Genomic DNA, 14,816 nt, shown 5'->3' with positions numbered 1-14,816 from the left:
TTTCAAATAGTTTGTCTGACTTTATGAAAGTTTGTCTTTGGCCTGAGTAACAAACCAATTAATTCACTCAGCCATAAAAAGACTCCTAAACTCAAAGGATGAGCGAATAACTGACTGACTGACTGATAACTGACCAGTTTCTCCAGTTAAATCTGTAAACTAACGGCCCAGTGATGCTGGCGGCAGTGAGAATCGTTGTTTCTGTCTCATTGCTCCCTGTTGACCACGTGGATCGTGTCGATGTGAGGGAATCTCCCTGCAGCTCCGGATCTTACGGCTCTGAGTGATAAGTGTCTGAATCGTGGCCGTTTATTATTTCCAGGTAGTTTCCATTAGCGTGTAATTCTGGCGATAGTGGAGCCGGCCGGTAACAAAGGGCCAAAAGCGTCCATTAATCAGGACTGATGGGGGACGGCCATGCATGTGGAGCCTGAAAATGAATTTTTAATGATCTATCTGAGCGTGATGGATCTCATGTGTTAACGTGTCGCATTAGGCGAGCTGAGGTGAGACGCCGCTTTGTTCTGAGATATTGAATCTCCAAACATCTCCATCTCCGCTCACAGCTTACGGCCGGCTGCTCTGCCGCTCGCTGACGCTCCAGATTGTAACCTGATGCTGCGGCTGCAGCGGTTTGGAGGAAATGGCTGCTGTCGCTGCTGTGACCTGCTGAGCTTCTCATCAGGGATGATCTCTGTTTTCATTTCAAAGCAGAAAAACCACCGCATGGAGATCTGACACATGCTAGGAATGATCTACGATTCTTTACAGAAATATTCTCATATTCAACCATTTTTCTTTACACTTGGTCACTTTACAATAAATTTCAGTAGATATGTTATAGAAAGTTATGACATTTTTTTTGTAGCATTTATTGTGAAAACAAAGTAAACAATGAAAACTTATAGCTGAAAAACACGAGCCGTTTTTTAATGTTTTTATGTTCGTATTTTGAAGTATTGCTTTAGAAACGGCAAAATTTCTTAATTTTGTTTAGCTCTTCTTAAAGCGCTAAAGAATAGATGGAAATGCGTTTGCGAAATAAGCTGTGACGTAGCGAACGCTGCCATCTGCTGGCGGATCTGTGCCTTACCAGAGCCATGAAACTGAAAACTAGCAAAGACAGTTAGCTTAACTTATAAAATATAACAAATAATACCAAAAAGCACCAATAATGCATAGTCTCGAACAAAATACTGTGAGGTTTTGTGACAGAATGTGAACAACTTCAAGTTGTATTAATTATTGGTGCAGATTTCTTCTTCAAACTATTCACACTTTGTTGTCTGATCATAAATAAATAAATTTTAACTCAGTTGGTGAAGGACTGTTTCTGAAAAGATGATCATTCCTGAGGAATCATTGATTTAATTAACCTGAATTTTACCTGGTAACTTAGATTTAGTGAAACTGGCTGCTGTTTTTGGACATCTATTAATCAGACTCAGGTCAAATCTTTACCAGCATCGTGGTTTTCCTCATGTTCACACAGTTCTTTTGCTTTAAACTTGTGAAAATATTTTAGATTTTGTTTATAATAGAGGAAAAAGTCAAAGGTACTTGTATTTTTCTTAGTTTCCAAAAGTTTGATGGGAAGGGATTAAATTAAACCAGATGAACTTGAAAATCTTTAATTTTTTTGGGAAATCTGTGCTTGTTAGAGTCTAATTTGAGTTTTTGCATCTGGACTCTTATCTGAGCTGTTTTTTCCTCCGTTTCCTGCCTGATGATTTTGGTTTCCAGCCCTGTAATTGTGTTTTAATCTTTCTGACGGTGTGTGCGTTACTCTGAGCTCTGTCTCCACTAACACGGCCGCGGCGCGCCGCCGGAGCGAATGGGATCTGCATGTTTTGCTCTGAGCTGTCGCTCTGACAGCTCATGTTGCATTTTGGTCTCCCGTCTTTCCTCCTTTTTGATTTAATTTTGTGTTTGTAACCAATTGTGTGTCTGTTGTTTCTTTTTTCATTTGTAACCTGAATGAAACGAAAACGGGGGACAAGCAGGTTCATTCTATGTGCATGTGCTTTCCCTCTAGACTCTGGCTGCCCTAACGAGAAATTCGATAAATCTGCTTCCAAACCATCTTGCACAAGCTTTGCATGTCCACTCTGGTCCTGAGGAAATTAACAAGCGAATAGAGAGTGCCATCGACTTACGGAGTGGCGATAAGTTGAGAAGAGAGCATATCAAGCCTTTCTCACTGATGTTTAAAGACTCCAGCCTGGAAGAGAAGGTAGCTGGGGTTTGAGATAGATCCATGTTTTCTCCTCTCTCTCCCTCCTCATACCTACTTTTGAGATTTCTAAAAACCAAAAAATGACACCAATTTTATTAAATCATGAGTAAGCTAAAGGCACTTACATCGAGGTTATTTATTAGTCTCTCCATTTTTGCATGAATCCCTGAATAAATACAAGCTAACCAAACGAGGACAGCCGTCAAATTTAAAAATTGGGGTTAAAATAAATAAATTTGCCATCAGTAATCTTTGTTCTATTATAGAAACTGGTCACTTTTTAGTAAAAAAAAGAACAACTTAAGTATTTGAGTAATGACTAAACAAATCCAATCATTTTTATCTGAACTTTGAGAACCACTAACAAATATTAATCTATAAAAAGAAAAAAAAAATGTTTCTGTATTCCAAATAAATCAAATGGAAAACAAAAAGCTGGAGAAGTTTTGCTTTGAGGGAAGTTATTTCCATACTAAGATATTTTAGCATAAATTTTGTTTTGTTTAGGTTAGAATTTGTTAGAATAAAATAATAAATTTGCGATTTCAGTGGCACACTTTGGACTCCATACAGAAAAACTGGTCTGTAAAAATTCACCCCAATAAAATCCAGATTTTCTGAGTTTTTCTTTTTATTTTAGGTTCACCTAAAAAATTATTACTCATATTTTAACTTTAATAATCACAGAACAGATATGTTTTGTTTTCTTTACCACAGCCTAGTGACGGCCCTTCAGTTTACTCATGACCAAAACGTTCGCACCATGGAACTATGGGAAATTTACAGTTCTGTGGACAAAATTGACCAGCTCAGCTTCATTTTAAAATAATTTTTTATTTTTCTCTTGTCTTATCTTTTGATCACTGCATTCAGTAAAAAAAAAAAATTAATAACCATCAGCCTTGTCTAAAACAATTTTTATCTTCAAATCCTGAATGTTTGAAATTGAATTTTTATTAAAAGTGTGATTAATAACCAGTAAATAGATGGTGATTAAAAAAAAATTAATTTCTGAATAACTTTTGCAATAAGCTGTTAGTAATTTGCAGTTATTCTGACTTGAGTAAACAGACATTTGTCATTTGTAATAAGAAAATTCAGGACAGTAGTTTAATGGTTAAAAACGCTAATTAACAGATTATAATCAGTTTGTTTATTATATAGTTTTTAAATAGACAGCTGTTTTATCAGGAAGTATCAGGAAAATCATCAGTATATTGATTATCTAATGTTGTTATGGTGATTCTGTGATCATTAATCATGAAGGATTAAAGTATAAATAAAAAGTATGAATGTTTTTTCTTTGCTGAATGCAGTCTCCTTTTGCACATCTTTTTAATATTTTCCCGTTTTGTTTTTGTTGCTGTTGAGTTCATATTGGCTTCCATACTTGTGTTTTATCACCATCTCCCAAAACTACCTTAATTTAAATACTTTTATTTTGTTTATCTGATTAACCTGTAAACCTCCTCAGTAAATGTGCAGTGATTTGGTGTTGGCTCCCTTCATCCTTCTTTATGATTTATTTATTTATTTTTTCTTTAATTAATTTATTTTTTTTGCCAAAGTTGTGACCGAACGTGAAGCATCCTCTTGCTAATTTCCCAGCACCCTTGAAGAAAGAGACAGAGAGGTTCGGGGCAGCAGGTGTCCCTGGGGTGGAAAGGGGCAAATAATCTTAGCCATACTGTGCTAGCTACCTAGCTTCCCTCAGGAACGGCTAACCTACAGATTTACCTTCCTCAATGTTTAGACATTTTTCTGAAGTTTTAAAACAGGCCTTTGTTTTTTTTAGCAGAAAATTTAAGTATATTATTATTTGACAGTTTTGCAAAGAAGAAAGTTTTTTTTAGTTCGACGATTTTCTTTGCTAAAGTTTAGCTGTGGCTAATTAGCATATCTTAGCTAGCGACTTTTAAAATGTTTTTCTTTGTTTTTATGCTACTTTTATCTATTTTTAGTAAAATTTTATTTATCAGTCATCGTATTTAGACCCTTGTAGGAAAATAAATGCATTTTTAAAAATATTTAGTAAATTTATTGATCCATGTAGTTGTTCCTGATAACTAGCTTAAAGAAAAATGTGTGACTCTTAAATACAAATGTAGCCACATTTATCAAATTCTGAATACAAAATCTGAATCAACAGAAAATACGTTTTCTGTTCCTGTTTAGTTTATTACTGTTTGACAAAATACAACAAGTAAAGAAGGCAAAACATAAAAGGCACCAAATTAATGTCTTTGCTTTTTTGCTCTTTATTTTTTAGTTGTTAATTAGAAGGGCAATAAAAACATGTAATAAACTCATTTTCCTGCATCTTACTTTAGTCCATGTTTCAGGTTTAGGGTTTATTTTCGCTCAGCACTCTCTGTTGGTGTCTCGGCTAACATCTGAAATGCTCACAGCTAGCATGGTGTCTGTCAGCTTCGCACCTTCCCCAGGACCCACGGCTAACCCACCAGCTCCTGTCTCTCTCTAACGCTTGTGGTCGACCGAGTCGCATGCATCTGTGGCAGTGCATCCGTGTGTTTGGCACATTTTGACTCGTCCAGTCCTCTCTGTTTGTCTGAAAACCTGTTTCTCCCCCTCGCCTCCTCTTCCTCCTCCTTTTCTCTTCGTCTTCGTCTCTCTGTCCCTGTGCAGTACTCGCAGATGAGGGACGAGGTTTTCAAGTCCAACCTGGTCTGCGCCTTCATCGTGCTCATCTTCATCACAGCTATTCAAAGCCTGCTTCCCTCTGCCAGGTAAGGGGACGTCAAAAAAGCAACAAATGGTCCAGCGCGGCGAAACCGATAAGACTCAGAGAGAAACAAGAACTCCCTAAAAATCTAACTGGATAATTATCCTACCCTGATTAAAAAAAGCAAAAAACTGTCAAATGTATCTTAAACACATTGTACAATCTGCAACGCCGTATTAGGGACAGTAAATTTCCACCATAAGATCATGGAAATTTATGAGTTTCAAAAGTAAAACAGTTTAAACTTTTGGAAGTCAGAAATTTTAAAAATGTTTTGTCTAAGATTTCAGAGATTAATCTCAAAATCTTTAGCAAATTTTCAACTTTTCAAGCTCAGATGAAGCGTTGGAGTTTTCACTCAGAGAAAATCTGATTTCAGTTTTCAGGTATTTTTCTGCATCATTTCCAGGTGAAGCAGCTCGTTATGAACAACGCTGCTCATTCAGCAGCTCAGGACAGGAAATGGAATGAGATGCTGGAAAATGGTTTCCTGTTTTTCTGACCCTCAGAGGGATTCTCATGTTCTGAAGTTAAAATCTGAACATAGAAGAGTTTCTTCAGATATGACCCTCTTAAAGTGTCACAAACTGTTTAAAATAATCAGTATTTTAGTTAAATCTGTTTTTTGTGCGTGCAGAATGGTGACGATGGTGGTCCAGTTCTCGGTCCTCATCGTTCTCCACTCCTGCCTGGTTCTGGTCACGACGGCGGAGGACTACAAGTGTCTGCCTCTGGTTCTGAGGAAAGCTTGCTGCTGGATCAACGAGACGTACGCAGCGCGAAACGTCATCATCTTCGTCTCCATCCTCATCAACTTCCTCGCTGCAATGATCAACATTGTAAGAGAAAAAGAAAAAGGGAATTTTTATTTCTTCTGTTCTAGCTTTGAGATTTTCTACGCCTGACGATGATTTTATTTCCTCCATCGACTGTTTGCCTATTAGACATAAACTGTGTCTTTTGTTCTGAAAGGTTTTCTGGGTAATCTGCAGTCAAATGTCTGCAGATTGCAAATTTTGATTCAAACGCTGTTATATTAATAAACAACTGATAAAACTCATGTTTAAAGATAGTTACTTTATTCTATTCTTAATAGAGATATCAATCCTAGATAAGCCATTCTATGTCTCTAAATTTTTCAGCATAATATTAAACATAAAAACTGTTTTGTTTTTTGAAACAACATTTTTTTTTATGTCTTAATTGAAACATTGATGAATTTTAAATTCACACAGATTTGGCCAAAAGTTGACATTTTTAAACAATATGGATAATTTTGCTGAGGAATGTAGATGTAGTCAAAGTCTCAGAAAGAGAAGGACTGCAGGATTTACAAGTCGCCATATTTTTTCTCCTGGAAGTTTAACAAAAATATTCTGATTTATGTAGCTGGATGGCAGCGGCAACTGAAACACGATGTTGCTTGGATTTAAATCAGTATGTTTAATGAAAGAATGTTAGCAGGTAAATTGGGCAACATTCTGGTAATTTATGAAATAAAATCTCGAGTCCTCAATTTCTGAGAATGAGACGAGAACAAGTCCAAAGGTCCATTAAAAAATTATCAGGAAACCAAAAGCGGTCTATAATACCACATACGACATTGGTAGTTTATACATTATTTATTAAATTGGCTTCATTACTGAAAACTAGATGATGGGGAAGTGATTCCAGTGTTATTCCTGGTATGTGTTAAATATGCATCAACAGGCATTAATGGTAGACATTCACCACCTGGGCTGTTTTCAAAAACAAGACTCACATTGGAAAGTAGTAACACCATCATGACTCAAAAACAGAGACCTGATTTAAGCAGATAGAGGTGGAAATAAATTTATGGTTGGAAATAAAACCATTGATATGTCTCCACCTACAGGCGAGTGAATGAATCTCCTCAGTGCATCAAAAACATTAATGCAAGTAAATATTTCTAACAGCAAAATGAACACAATGACTGAGATTGTTGATAAAAAGTATTTCTCCTCTTTCTCAGCTGATCTGAGTCGGAGTAATTCTGCTCGTTGAAATGATCCGCCCTGTTTGTGTCTCTGCCAGCTGTGGTGCGACTTCGACAAGTCCAACACCTTCAGGAACCAGACGTACAACGAGTCTGTCTCCATCCCGGACATCTGCTTCTACCCAGAGGTACCAACGAGATGAGCTGTCGGTTCTGCGGTCCGGTCCGTCTGTTGTGCTTTCTCACCTCTGCGTCAGCGATGAAATAAACATGGCGGACAGCCGCTCGCGTCCCAGGGAGGTCTCGCCTCGGACGCGGCAGCTGACGGCGCCGTCAGGGCGTCACGTGGAAAACATCCATCATGTTGTTTTGCTCTCACAGTTTGCAGCTGATTGATGGAGCCAATAACGAGGCTCGTTTTACAGCCGCAGGCTCGGCTGACTCATGTTGTTGCATGTATACATCATAAACTTATTTCCTCCTGAGGCTCCGCAGGTCCGACCTGCTCTGTGCACACACTGGGTCTGTTTTTAGCTGTAGACAAATAAAAAAAATACTGGATATTGGATTTAATATTTCATAAGCAGGCAAAGCAGAAACTTCTCAAATAAAGGGCAGTTTAGTAGTTTTGGTTTATTACGGCTCAGCAGGGGGCGTGCTTTGTGGCCAGAGGAGCTGGGGATTCCATCAGGAGCTCATGAAAGTTATTTTAGTTTGTGCCCAGAGTTCACATTAATAACAGAAAACTTATGAGACAAACTGGGAGGTTTAGTTTATATGCAGAAAGTTTAAAATGATCTTCAGTTGAATTTTAGGTTCAGGAATCTGAAGGAAAAACACAAAAACCTCCAGAGAATTGTGTCTGTATTATAAAAGAGTTATAAAAGCTAATTCTCACGGCAATAATCTGAATTATTTGTATAATGTTGTTTTGACTCCTAGTGGCTGTCTGTGGTATTACAGGTTTCCTGCTACAGCATAACAACAGAGAAACTACAGTAGAACCTAATTAACTATTATAAATCAATTCTTACTAAACGGTTTATTTTAAGGTGAGAAAAGAAGATATTTACAAATAAAATCTCTTTATAATTGATCAACCGCACGCTGATAAACTGTAAATATTCTCCAGTTCTCTGTTATTTTTGGTCATTAAATGTGTTTTGAAAAATTCTCATAAGTAAAACATTGATTATTAACAGATATCTTATTTTTTATATATTTGAAACACAACAGATCATTCATAAATAATTTATCAGCAGATCTTCCAGGATGTTAGATAAACTGTTGGTTGTTGGGTTAATAATTAATTGTCTAATTAGTCCTGCTGATCTAATTATTAGCTGGTTGTTAAAGTATAATTAGCTGTAATAAACGTTAAATGAGGCGGAATAATTTAACTCTGTATTAGCTAACTAATAACTACTCATAATTGCAAGATATTCCTCATTAACAGTTATTAATTATCAGGGTAAACAGTTTATAGTTTGGTAAATAATAATGATTCTACATTTCATAAATAACCATTAATTCACCTCCAGTTTTTGCTTTTCCCTCATCATGTAACATAATTTCATGCATAATGTTTTAAAGTTTATCTCCTACATTTAAATACATGTATGATTTATATTGTGATTGAAATGATCAAATCAAACATTCTGGATTTTTCTAGTATTTTTATTCAGAGGAGTAACAAACCAATAATCCTTAATTCTGATTAATGTTTAGTTTGTGATTATAAAAAGATTCAGGTGTTTCCTCGTTCTTTTTACTTTATTTATTAACATATGTTTAATATTTAATTAGTATTCTCCTTTGTTCCTGATAATCTCACTGACTGAAACCAAACAATTCTTTATTAAGCATGATTAATACATTTTTAATTATTATGAGTATTTAGCAAATCCAGGTTAGTTTTATTTCCTTATTATTCTACTTAATTAGAACGGAAATAAATCTGATAATTGGCTGTTTGGTGACTTTGGAGAATTTAATTTCTGGTCATTATTTAGATAGCAATTAGTTTAGTCTGTAATTCATATGAAACCAGCTGCTAGCTAGTTAATATTCACATTTAATTAACTATGAAGTAACCATTAAATCACAATCTGGAACTCATTTAACTTCACCGGTTCTTATATTTCAGATAAAACTCATATTGTTTGACCCTCAGTGCTGTGGCTCTGCATCCTGGCTGGATTTTGTCAGATGTTTTCGTTGCCGCTGCCTGCTGGGATCATGGATGTGCATCTAAACGCGTTTGTTTGTCTCGCAGTACTTCGTGTTCACGGGCGTCCTGGCCATGGTCACCTGCGCCGTGTTCCTGCGGCTCAACTCGGTGCTGAAGCTGGCCGTGCTGCTGCTGATGATCGCCATCTACTCCCTGCTGACCGAAGCCTTCTACACCTCGCTGTTTGTGCGCTACGACACCGTGCACCACAACACGGAGTGAGTCGTCTGCACAGCTGGAGCTCCGACCGGACCGTTTGTCGTAGCGGCCATGTTGGATGCCTCACTTGATTTGGTTTCTGAATTTCCATTTTGTCTTCACATCCATCTGAAAGATCCACAGTCACACGTCTACAAATGAACAAAAATATGAATCTCTCAGGGTTTGTTATTGATCATATTTGATATTTACTGTAAGAAAAATATAGCAGAAATGTAAAAAACCAGCAGAGTTTGAAGTAAAATGTTTCCAGGCTGATTATAACTCAGGCGTTGACAGGAACTGGATTAAATGTCTGACATTATTTTTATGTGAAAATTGAAAAAGCAAAGGCAGCCTGGATTAATGTCCTCTAAGATCTTTACATTTCTGATATTTAAAAGTTTATTTATTCCATTAGGTAGATTTAGTTACAGTAAAGTGAGTCAGATTTCTTGCCAAACAGAAAATTTGATAGAAACTTTGACAATAGTTATAAAATATAACATGATTAAAAGTGGCTTAATACTCAGGACTTTAAAATATCAAAAACCATAAAAGCAATTAAATAAAAACACACTAACAGTTTCCTCATTAGTGTGACAACCTCCAGTCCTCATCACTTCAACCCAGAGTCAGAATCATTTCTGTTAAATATCCTTTAAATGTGTAAAACGTCTCCAGGCAGAAACATAAAGACGATTTCTGCAGAAATGTTTTCATATCTGAAGCAAAAAGCACAAAGAAGGATTCCTGACTTTAATTTGAATGATTCCTTTTGTTTCTCTTTTCTGGTTCCCAGGACCAGAGGAACGTTCTGCTCTCTATCAGCTTCGGTTGTTTTGTTTTTGCAGATGTTTTTTGGTTTTTTGTCATTTGTGTGGCAGTTGAATCATGAAATTCTGCGGTGAATAAAACCTCCACTGACTCAACGATGCATAAAAACTCAAACCTCAGAGTCTCGGACCTGATTCCTGTTTTAGCCTCTGAACCAGTAAAAACACTTCAAACATTTATTATTTTGAGAGTTTCTACATCTGAGCTGATAATCCTCAGTTGGAAACAAACATGTTGTCTCAAGTTTTTTCATAAGATTTGACTTTTACATTTTGCTGCAGTTTATAACTTTACATGAAGTGATTGGTTTTTCTACCAAAGTTTTTCTTTGATGGGATTTTGTTGCATGACTTTAATCTTTTAATAGATTAAATTACGACGTGACATTTGTAATTTCTTCTGTCGGATGTTTCCTGCAGAGTGTAATGAAAAACACAATAAGCATTTTACTTTTTTCTTCTCCTTCCACCAGAAACTTCCTGGGAACCAAAGAGACGTCTCTGCTGCTGATGGCCATGTTCCTCCTCGCCGTGTTTTACCACGGTCAGCAGGTAAAACCGGATCATTTCCAAAACACAAACTCTGCAGCAAACTTTGCATTTTCACTTCAAAGATCAGATTTGACTTTGTCAATTGAGTTTGTTTTTATGACAGGAATTTACAACAAGTTATCTCAATTTATTTCAGTCAGACAATTAAATAAGTTCAGTTTATTATTCAGATCAGATGAAAAGGTTTCTTTCTAAGGAAGCCCAGCAGGCTCATTCCTCCTGACGAAGCGACAGGAGACAGTCGGCTGTGTTGAGTCGTTGACTTTACAGAAATCCCTCACACCAAACATGCATGTGGCGACAGTGGAGAGGAAAAACAGGAGGAAACCTCCAGCAGAACAGGCCAGCTGATGATGGCATCTTCCAGGAAGAGCCTCAGCCAATCAGGTGCATCTTCTACAGAGAGAAAAAGCTGAGAAAACAGAAAGTTAGCAGTTTAAATAACAACTAATAATGTAAATCGGAGAGCAGTAGGAGAAGAAAGAGTGGAGCCGATGGCAGCAGAACTACAGAAACCGATCAGGACAACCTGAACGATCTGGGCTCACCGCGATGGAAATGAAACCAACCAGGGAGGAAATCATGTTTACGCTTCATGCAGAGTTTAAGATTCACTTCATTTTATTATCCAGTGGAAGTTAAAGTGTGGAACAAAATGAAACCATAAAGTGAAGCCATTAAAGACTTCATTCCCTCAGCATGAGGCCTAAAGAAGTGATTAGACTTGTTAAGCAACACTTTAATGAAGCTGCAGATGGAAAATCAGTTCATCTCCTCATTCGATCGGGTTCCTTTGGTTCCTGGTGGTTCTGAACTCCGCTGCTTCATTTCAGCTCCAGCTTCCAGGTGCTGCAGCCGCTAACCAAATTAAAGTCAGTCGATTCATTTCCCTTTCAGACAAACATCTCCTGCTGTGCTGCAGCTAATTAGAAAGAGAAAAAAGCTTCATCATGCCACAAATTACCAGATCTACCAGACCATTAAATTAAAAAGCATAAAGTAATCTAACATACTTTTTCACAATTAAAAGTTTGGACGTTACATCGGTAATGATTTATTCCTCTGAGCTCCTGGAGGTGGCAGTAAAGTTCAGTCTGCACACATGTAGCATTATTGCATAATTACAGGTGATTAGGAAATAATAATAAATTAATTCAGTCCAGAAAGAGAAACTGATCAGGTGAATAAATTCATTAATCAATGATAACAGCTAACAGCCAATAAAAGCATAAATATTTATTTTATTTGCTATATAATTAGTTCAACCATTAAAACACAGACGTTACATTTTGTGCAGTCAGACGTTGAGTCATTCAAATTCAACTAGTTTTAAATACAGACAGTAAAAATGATGCTGTTTTCTAATTTATCTGTTCCCTTGGTGAACATCCGCTCAGTCTGACCTACCAAGTACTCTGATTACAAATACCTGGGAGGGATTACTTCCCTTCAAACCTCCTGTTAAACATTGGATGCCCAACGTTCAGGCTTATGTGTGACTGCAGGGATGCAGAGAGAACGTTACGCGTCGCTGCATCCTGAGTTTAGTGGTAAATAAACCCGTAAATCATCTTTAGAGAAATGAAATTTGACCGGGCTGAGAATGATCCGAAATGTTCTGGGAAAGCAGAGAGTCTAAAGCAGAACCATGTGGCACCCCGGAAAACTGAAGCAGCAGCAGAAGAGAAGCCAGGTCAGGTTCTGGTTCTGGTTCTGATCGGGAGAAATCAGCACATTTTTAACATCAGCATCATTTCATAATTATGAATAATAATAATTGTTTTCAGTTCAGTTCCACGAAGCAGACATGTTGGATTGATCACACGCAGAGCTGGGCAGTAACCAGTTACATTTACTCAGTTACTTTTTTGAAAAAATTTACTTTTTACTTTTACTTTAGTGATTTTATTTTGTAATATTTCTTCTCTTAGTAAAATTTGTGGATTCTGAATAAAAAACAAACAGATTTTAACCAGAAATTCACCAGACAAACACAAACCTGCAGTTTGGTGAAAGTTTCATAAGTTTCTCTTTATTGATTTTTGCCTGATTTTATTTTTTTATTACTTATATGAATTATTGTCATTTTCATCCATCTTTTGATGTAATTTTTAAATGTTAAGTGATTGATAATTTGATCTCAGTATTTTTCACCAAATACTTTTTTACTCTGACGTGAGTCATTTTGCGATTTTTTTTTTTTTCCAGTTTTTTTCTCCGAAGAGTTTTTGCGGCTAGTGGCTCATACTTTTTGCGACAGTAGGAAAGAGGGGAGGACATGGGGCAAAGGTCGCCGGGACCGGTAGTCGAACCCGCGACTTCCTCGTCCAAACGCAGGGCGTGCTAAACCCCCTGCGCCACCACAGCACACGATTTTGCGATTTCTACGTTTTAGTTTTACTTGAGTAAAAACATGTTTAAGTTTTGCTCCTCTCCAGTTTTTGGGTTTTCTGCTGGCCTCTGGCTGTAAGTACACTGATGTACGTCATATTTTGTAAATTAAACCGTATCCCTGAGCAGCAGTTCGTCTGTAAACCGTTCAGGTACAGAAACGTCTTTCTGGATATTATTTTTATCTTCACGCCGTAAACAGGAACCGGAGCAGAACAAGCCGGCTCATTTCATCGGCCTGATGCGCTACATGAACCAATCTGCCGCTGATGGAGTCCGGCTCCGCGGCCGTGAGGAAACTGTCGTCGCCCGCTGCTTTCATGCTCTCTCTATGGCAACCTTTGATCATGCAGTGGGGCGGCTCAGCGCCGGCTGGAGAGCTGGGCAGGGAGACGTAATTGAAGGTCTTTTGTGGCCTCATGAAAGTAGAAAGCAGCCGCATTTGAAGTCATACAGCATCGATTTTCTCTGGGTCAAGTCGATCACTTGTTTGGGAAGCCGGAGACAATGACAGCACCCAGCTCAGGCCTGCGACTCGCCGCATCAGGCAGGAACGGAGCGCATGGAGGAGACGCCTGGCTCTCTGCAGGAAGCTTCAGTTAGCAGAGTCTGGTTCAACCTCTTCAGTCCTGATGAACAGGTCCGGTTAGAGTAATATCTGTCTATCAGAGGCTGGGAAAGACGCGTTTGTTTTTTACCGACTTTAACAGAAACATCTGCAGCTTTTCTGTCAGCATTCATCATAAATATCCAGCTGGATTCTCTGATATTGGCTGAATAACAGTCAGAGCTCTTTGCTCAATGTGAAGTTGGATCATCAACCTGTTAGACACAGGTAGAGTTACTTTCCTAAAACTTTGAGTCAAATGAATGTTTTCCAAGGTGCTAAGTTTAGGATTAGCCTCTAATTAGCGTCTATTGCTAAACTACAGCCTAAGATCTGAAATTTATGAATCTCACGGTTTTACAGCCAAAAATTCAATTAAATCCATTCAGACTGAGAAAAATGTCAATTTAGTTAACAAATTAACAACAAACTAAACGTTTGACTGGAAATAAATCCAGTTGGATCTAATCTGAGTTCTTTAGAAATGCAGAATTAGACTTTCAGCCAATCAGAAATTAATTTACAGTTAATTCAAATAAAAGTAAATCAGTAATAATGCATCTTATTCTGCATGAAGAAAGGATTTTTCTAAACATCCAAGAGACTCTTTTATGACTCCATTTTGTATATGATGACATTTACAGTCAGTTTCACTGTTGAAAATGTGGAGTAAATGTTATTGTGTTTAAATTAAAACGAGCTCAGGTCTACCACCGCTATCTGCAGAAGCATCGCTGCTGCTCTGTGATTAATTTGATGGTTTTTAGTGTTTTTGTGGCTGGAAACGCGCCGTACTGCTGCTGACTGTGGAACAGATGCATGCAGAAGGAAAAGCTGCGCCGCCTCTCAGGGCCTTGTTGAAGCGACACTCGAGTGATTCTGTTTGTGAGGAGATCAGAAGCCAATTAAAGCCTTTCCCTCCACAACCTGCTTCACTTACAGACTCTTAACTCTGATTTTCTCCTTGAGAAACGTGAGACTTGCCGGTAATGTCTTGAGGAAAATGGCTGTTTGCTGTTCATAGAAATGTTTTTAAATTGATCCTCTTTCTGATGGAGGCAAACAA

At 37.5% G+C, this 14,816-nt stretch overlaps 1 protein-coding gene across 2 annotated transcripts in view; it reads left to right on the top strand.

The window, feature by feature from the left end:
* adcy8 (adenylate cyclase 8 (brain)) overlaps nucleotides 1-14,816 on the top strand; it is a 73,328-nt gene that overhangs the window by 44,324 nt on the left and 14,188 nt on the right. Inside the window, exons 8-13 of one of the 2 annotated variants that reach the window (XM_032564389.1) lie at nucleotides 2,036-2,233; nucleotides 4,883-4,983; nucleotides 5,617-5,818; nucleotides 7,035-7,124; nucleotides 9,212-9,384; nucleotides 10,674-10,752. In XM_032564389.1, coding sequence (XP_032420280.1) covers nucleotides 2,036-2,233; nucleotides 4,883-4,983; nucleotides 5,617-5,818; nucleotides 7,035-7,124; nucleotides 9,212-9,384; nucleotides 10,674-10,752 — 843 coding nt within the window. The remainder of the gene's footprint in view (nucleotides 1-2,035; nucleotides 2,234-4,882; nucleotides 4,984-5,616; nucleotides 5,819-7,034; nucleotides 7,125-9,211; nucleotides 9,385-10,673; nucleotides 10,753-14,816) is intronic. The other variant, XM_032564390.1, reaches the window with a different exon arrangement.

Source organism: Xiphophorus hellerii, chromosome 6 (assembly GCF_003331165.1).
Source record: "Xiphophorus hellerii strain 12219 chromosome 6, Xiphophorus_hellerii-4.1, whole genome shotgun sequence".
Lineage (NCBI taxonomy): Eukaryota > Metazoa > Chordata > Actinopteri > Cyprinodontiformes > Poeciliidae > Xiphophorus > Xiphophorus hellerii.
This window is presented reverse-complemented; position numbering and strand designations above follow the sequence as displayed.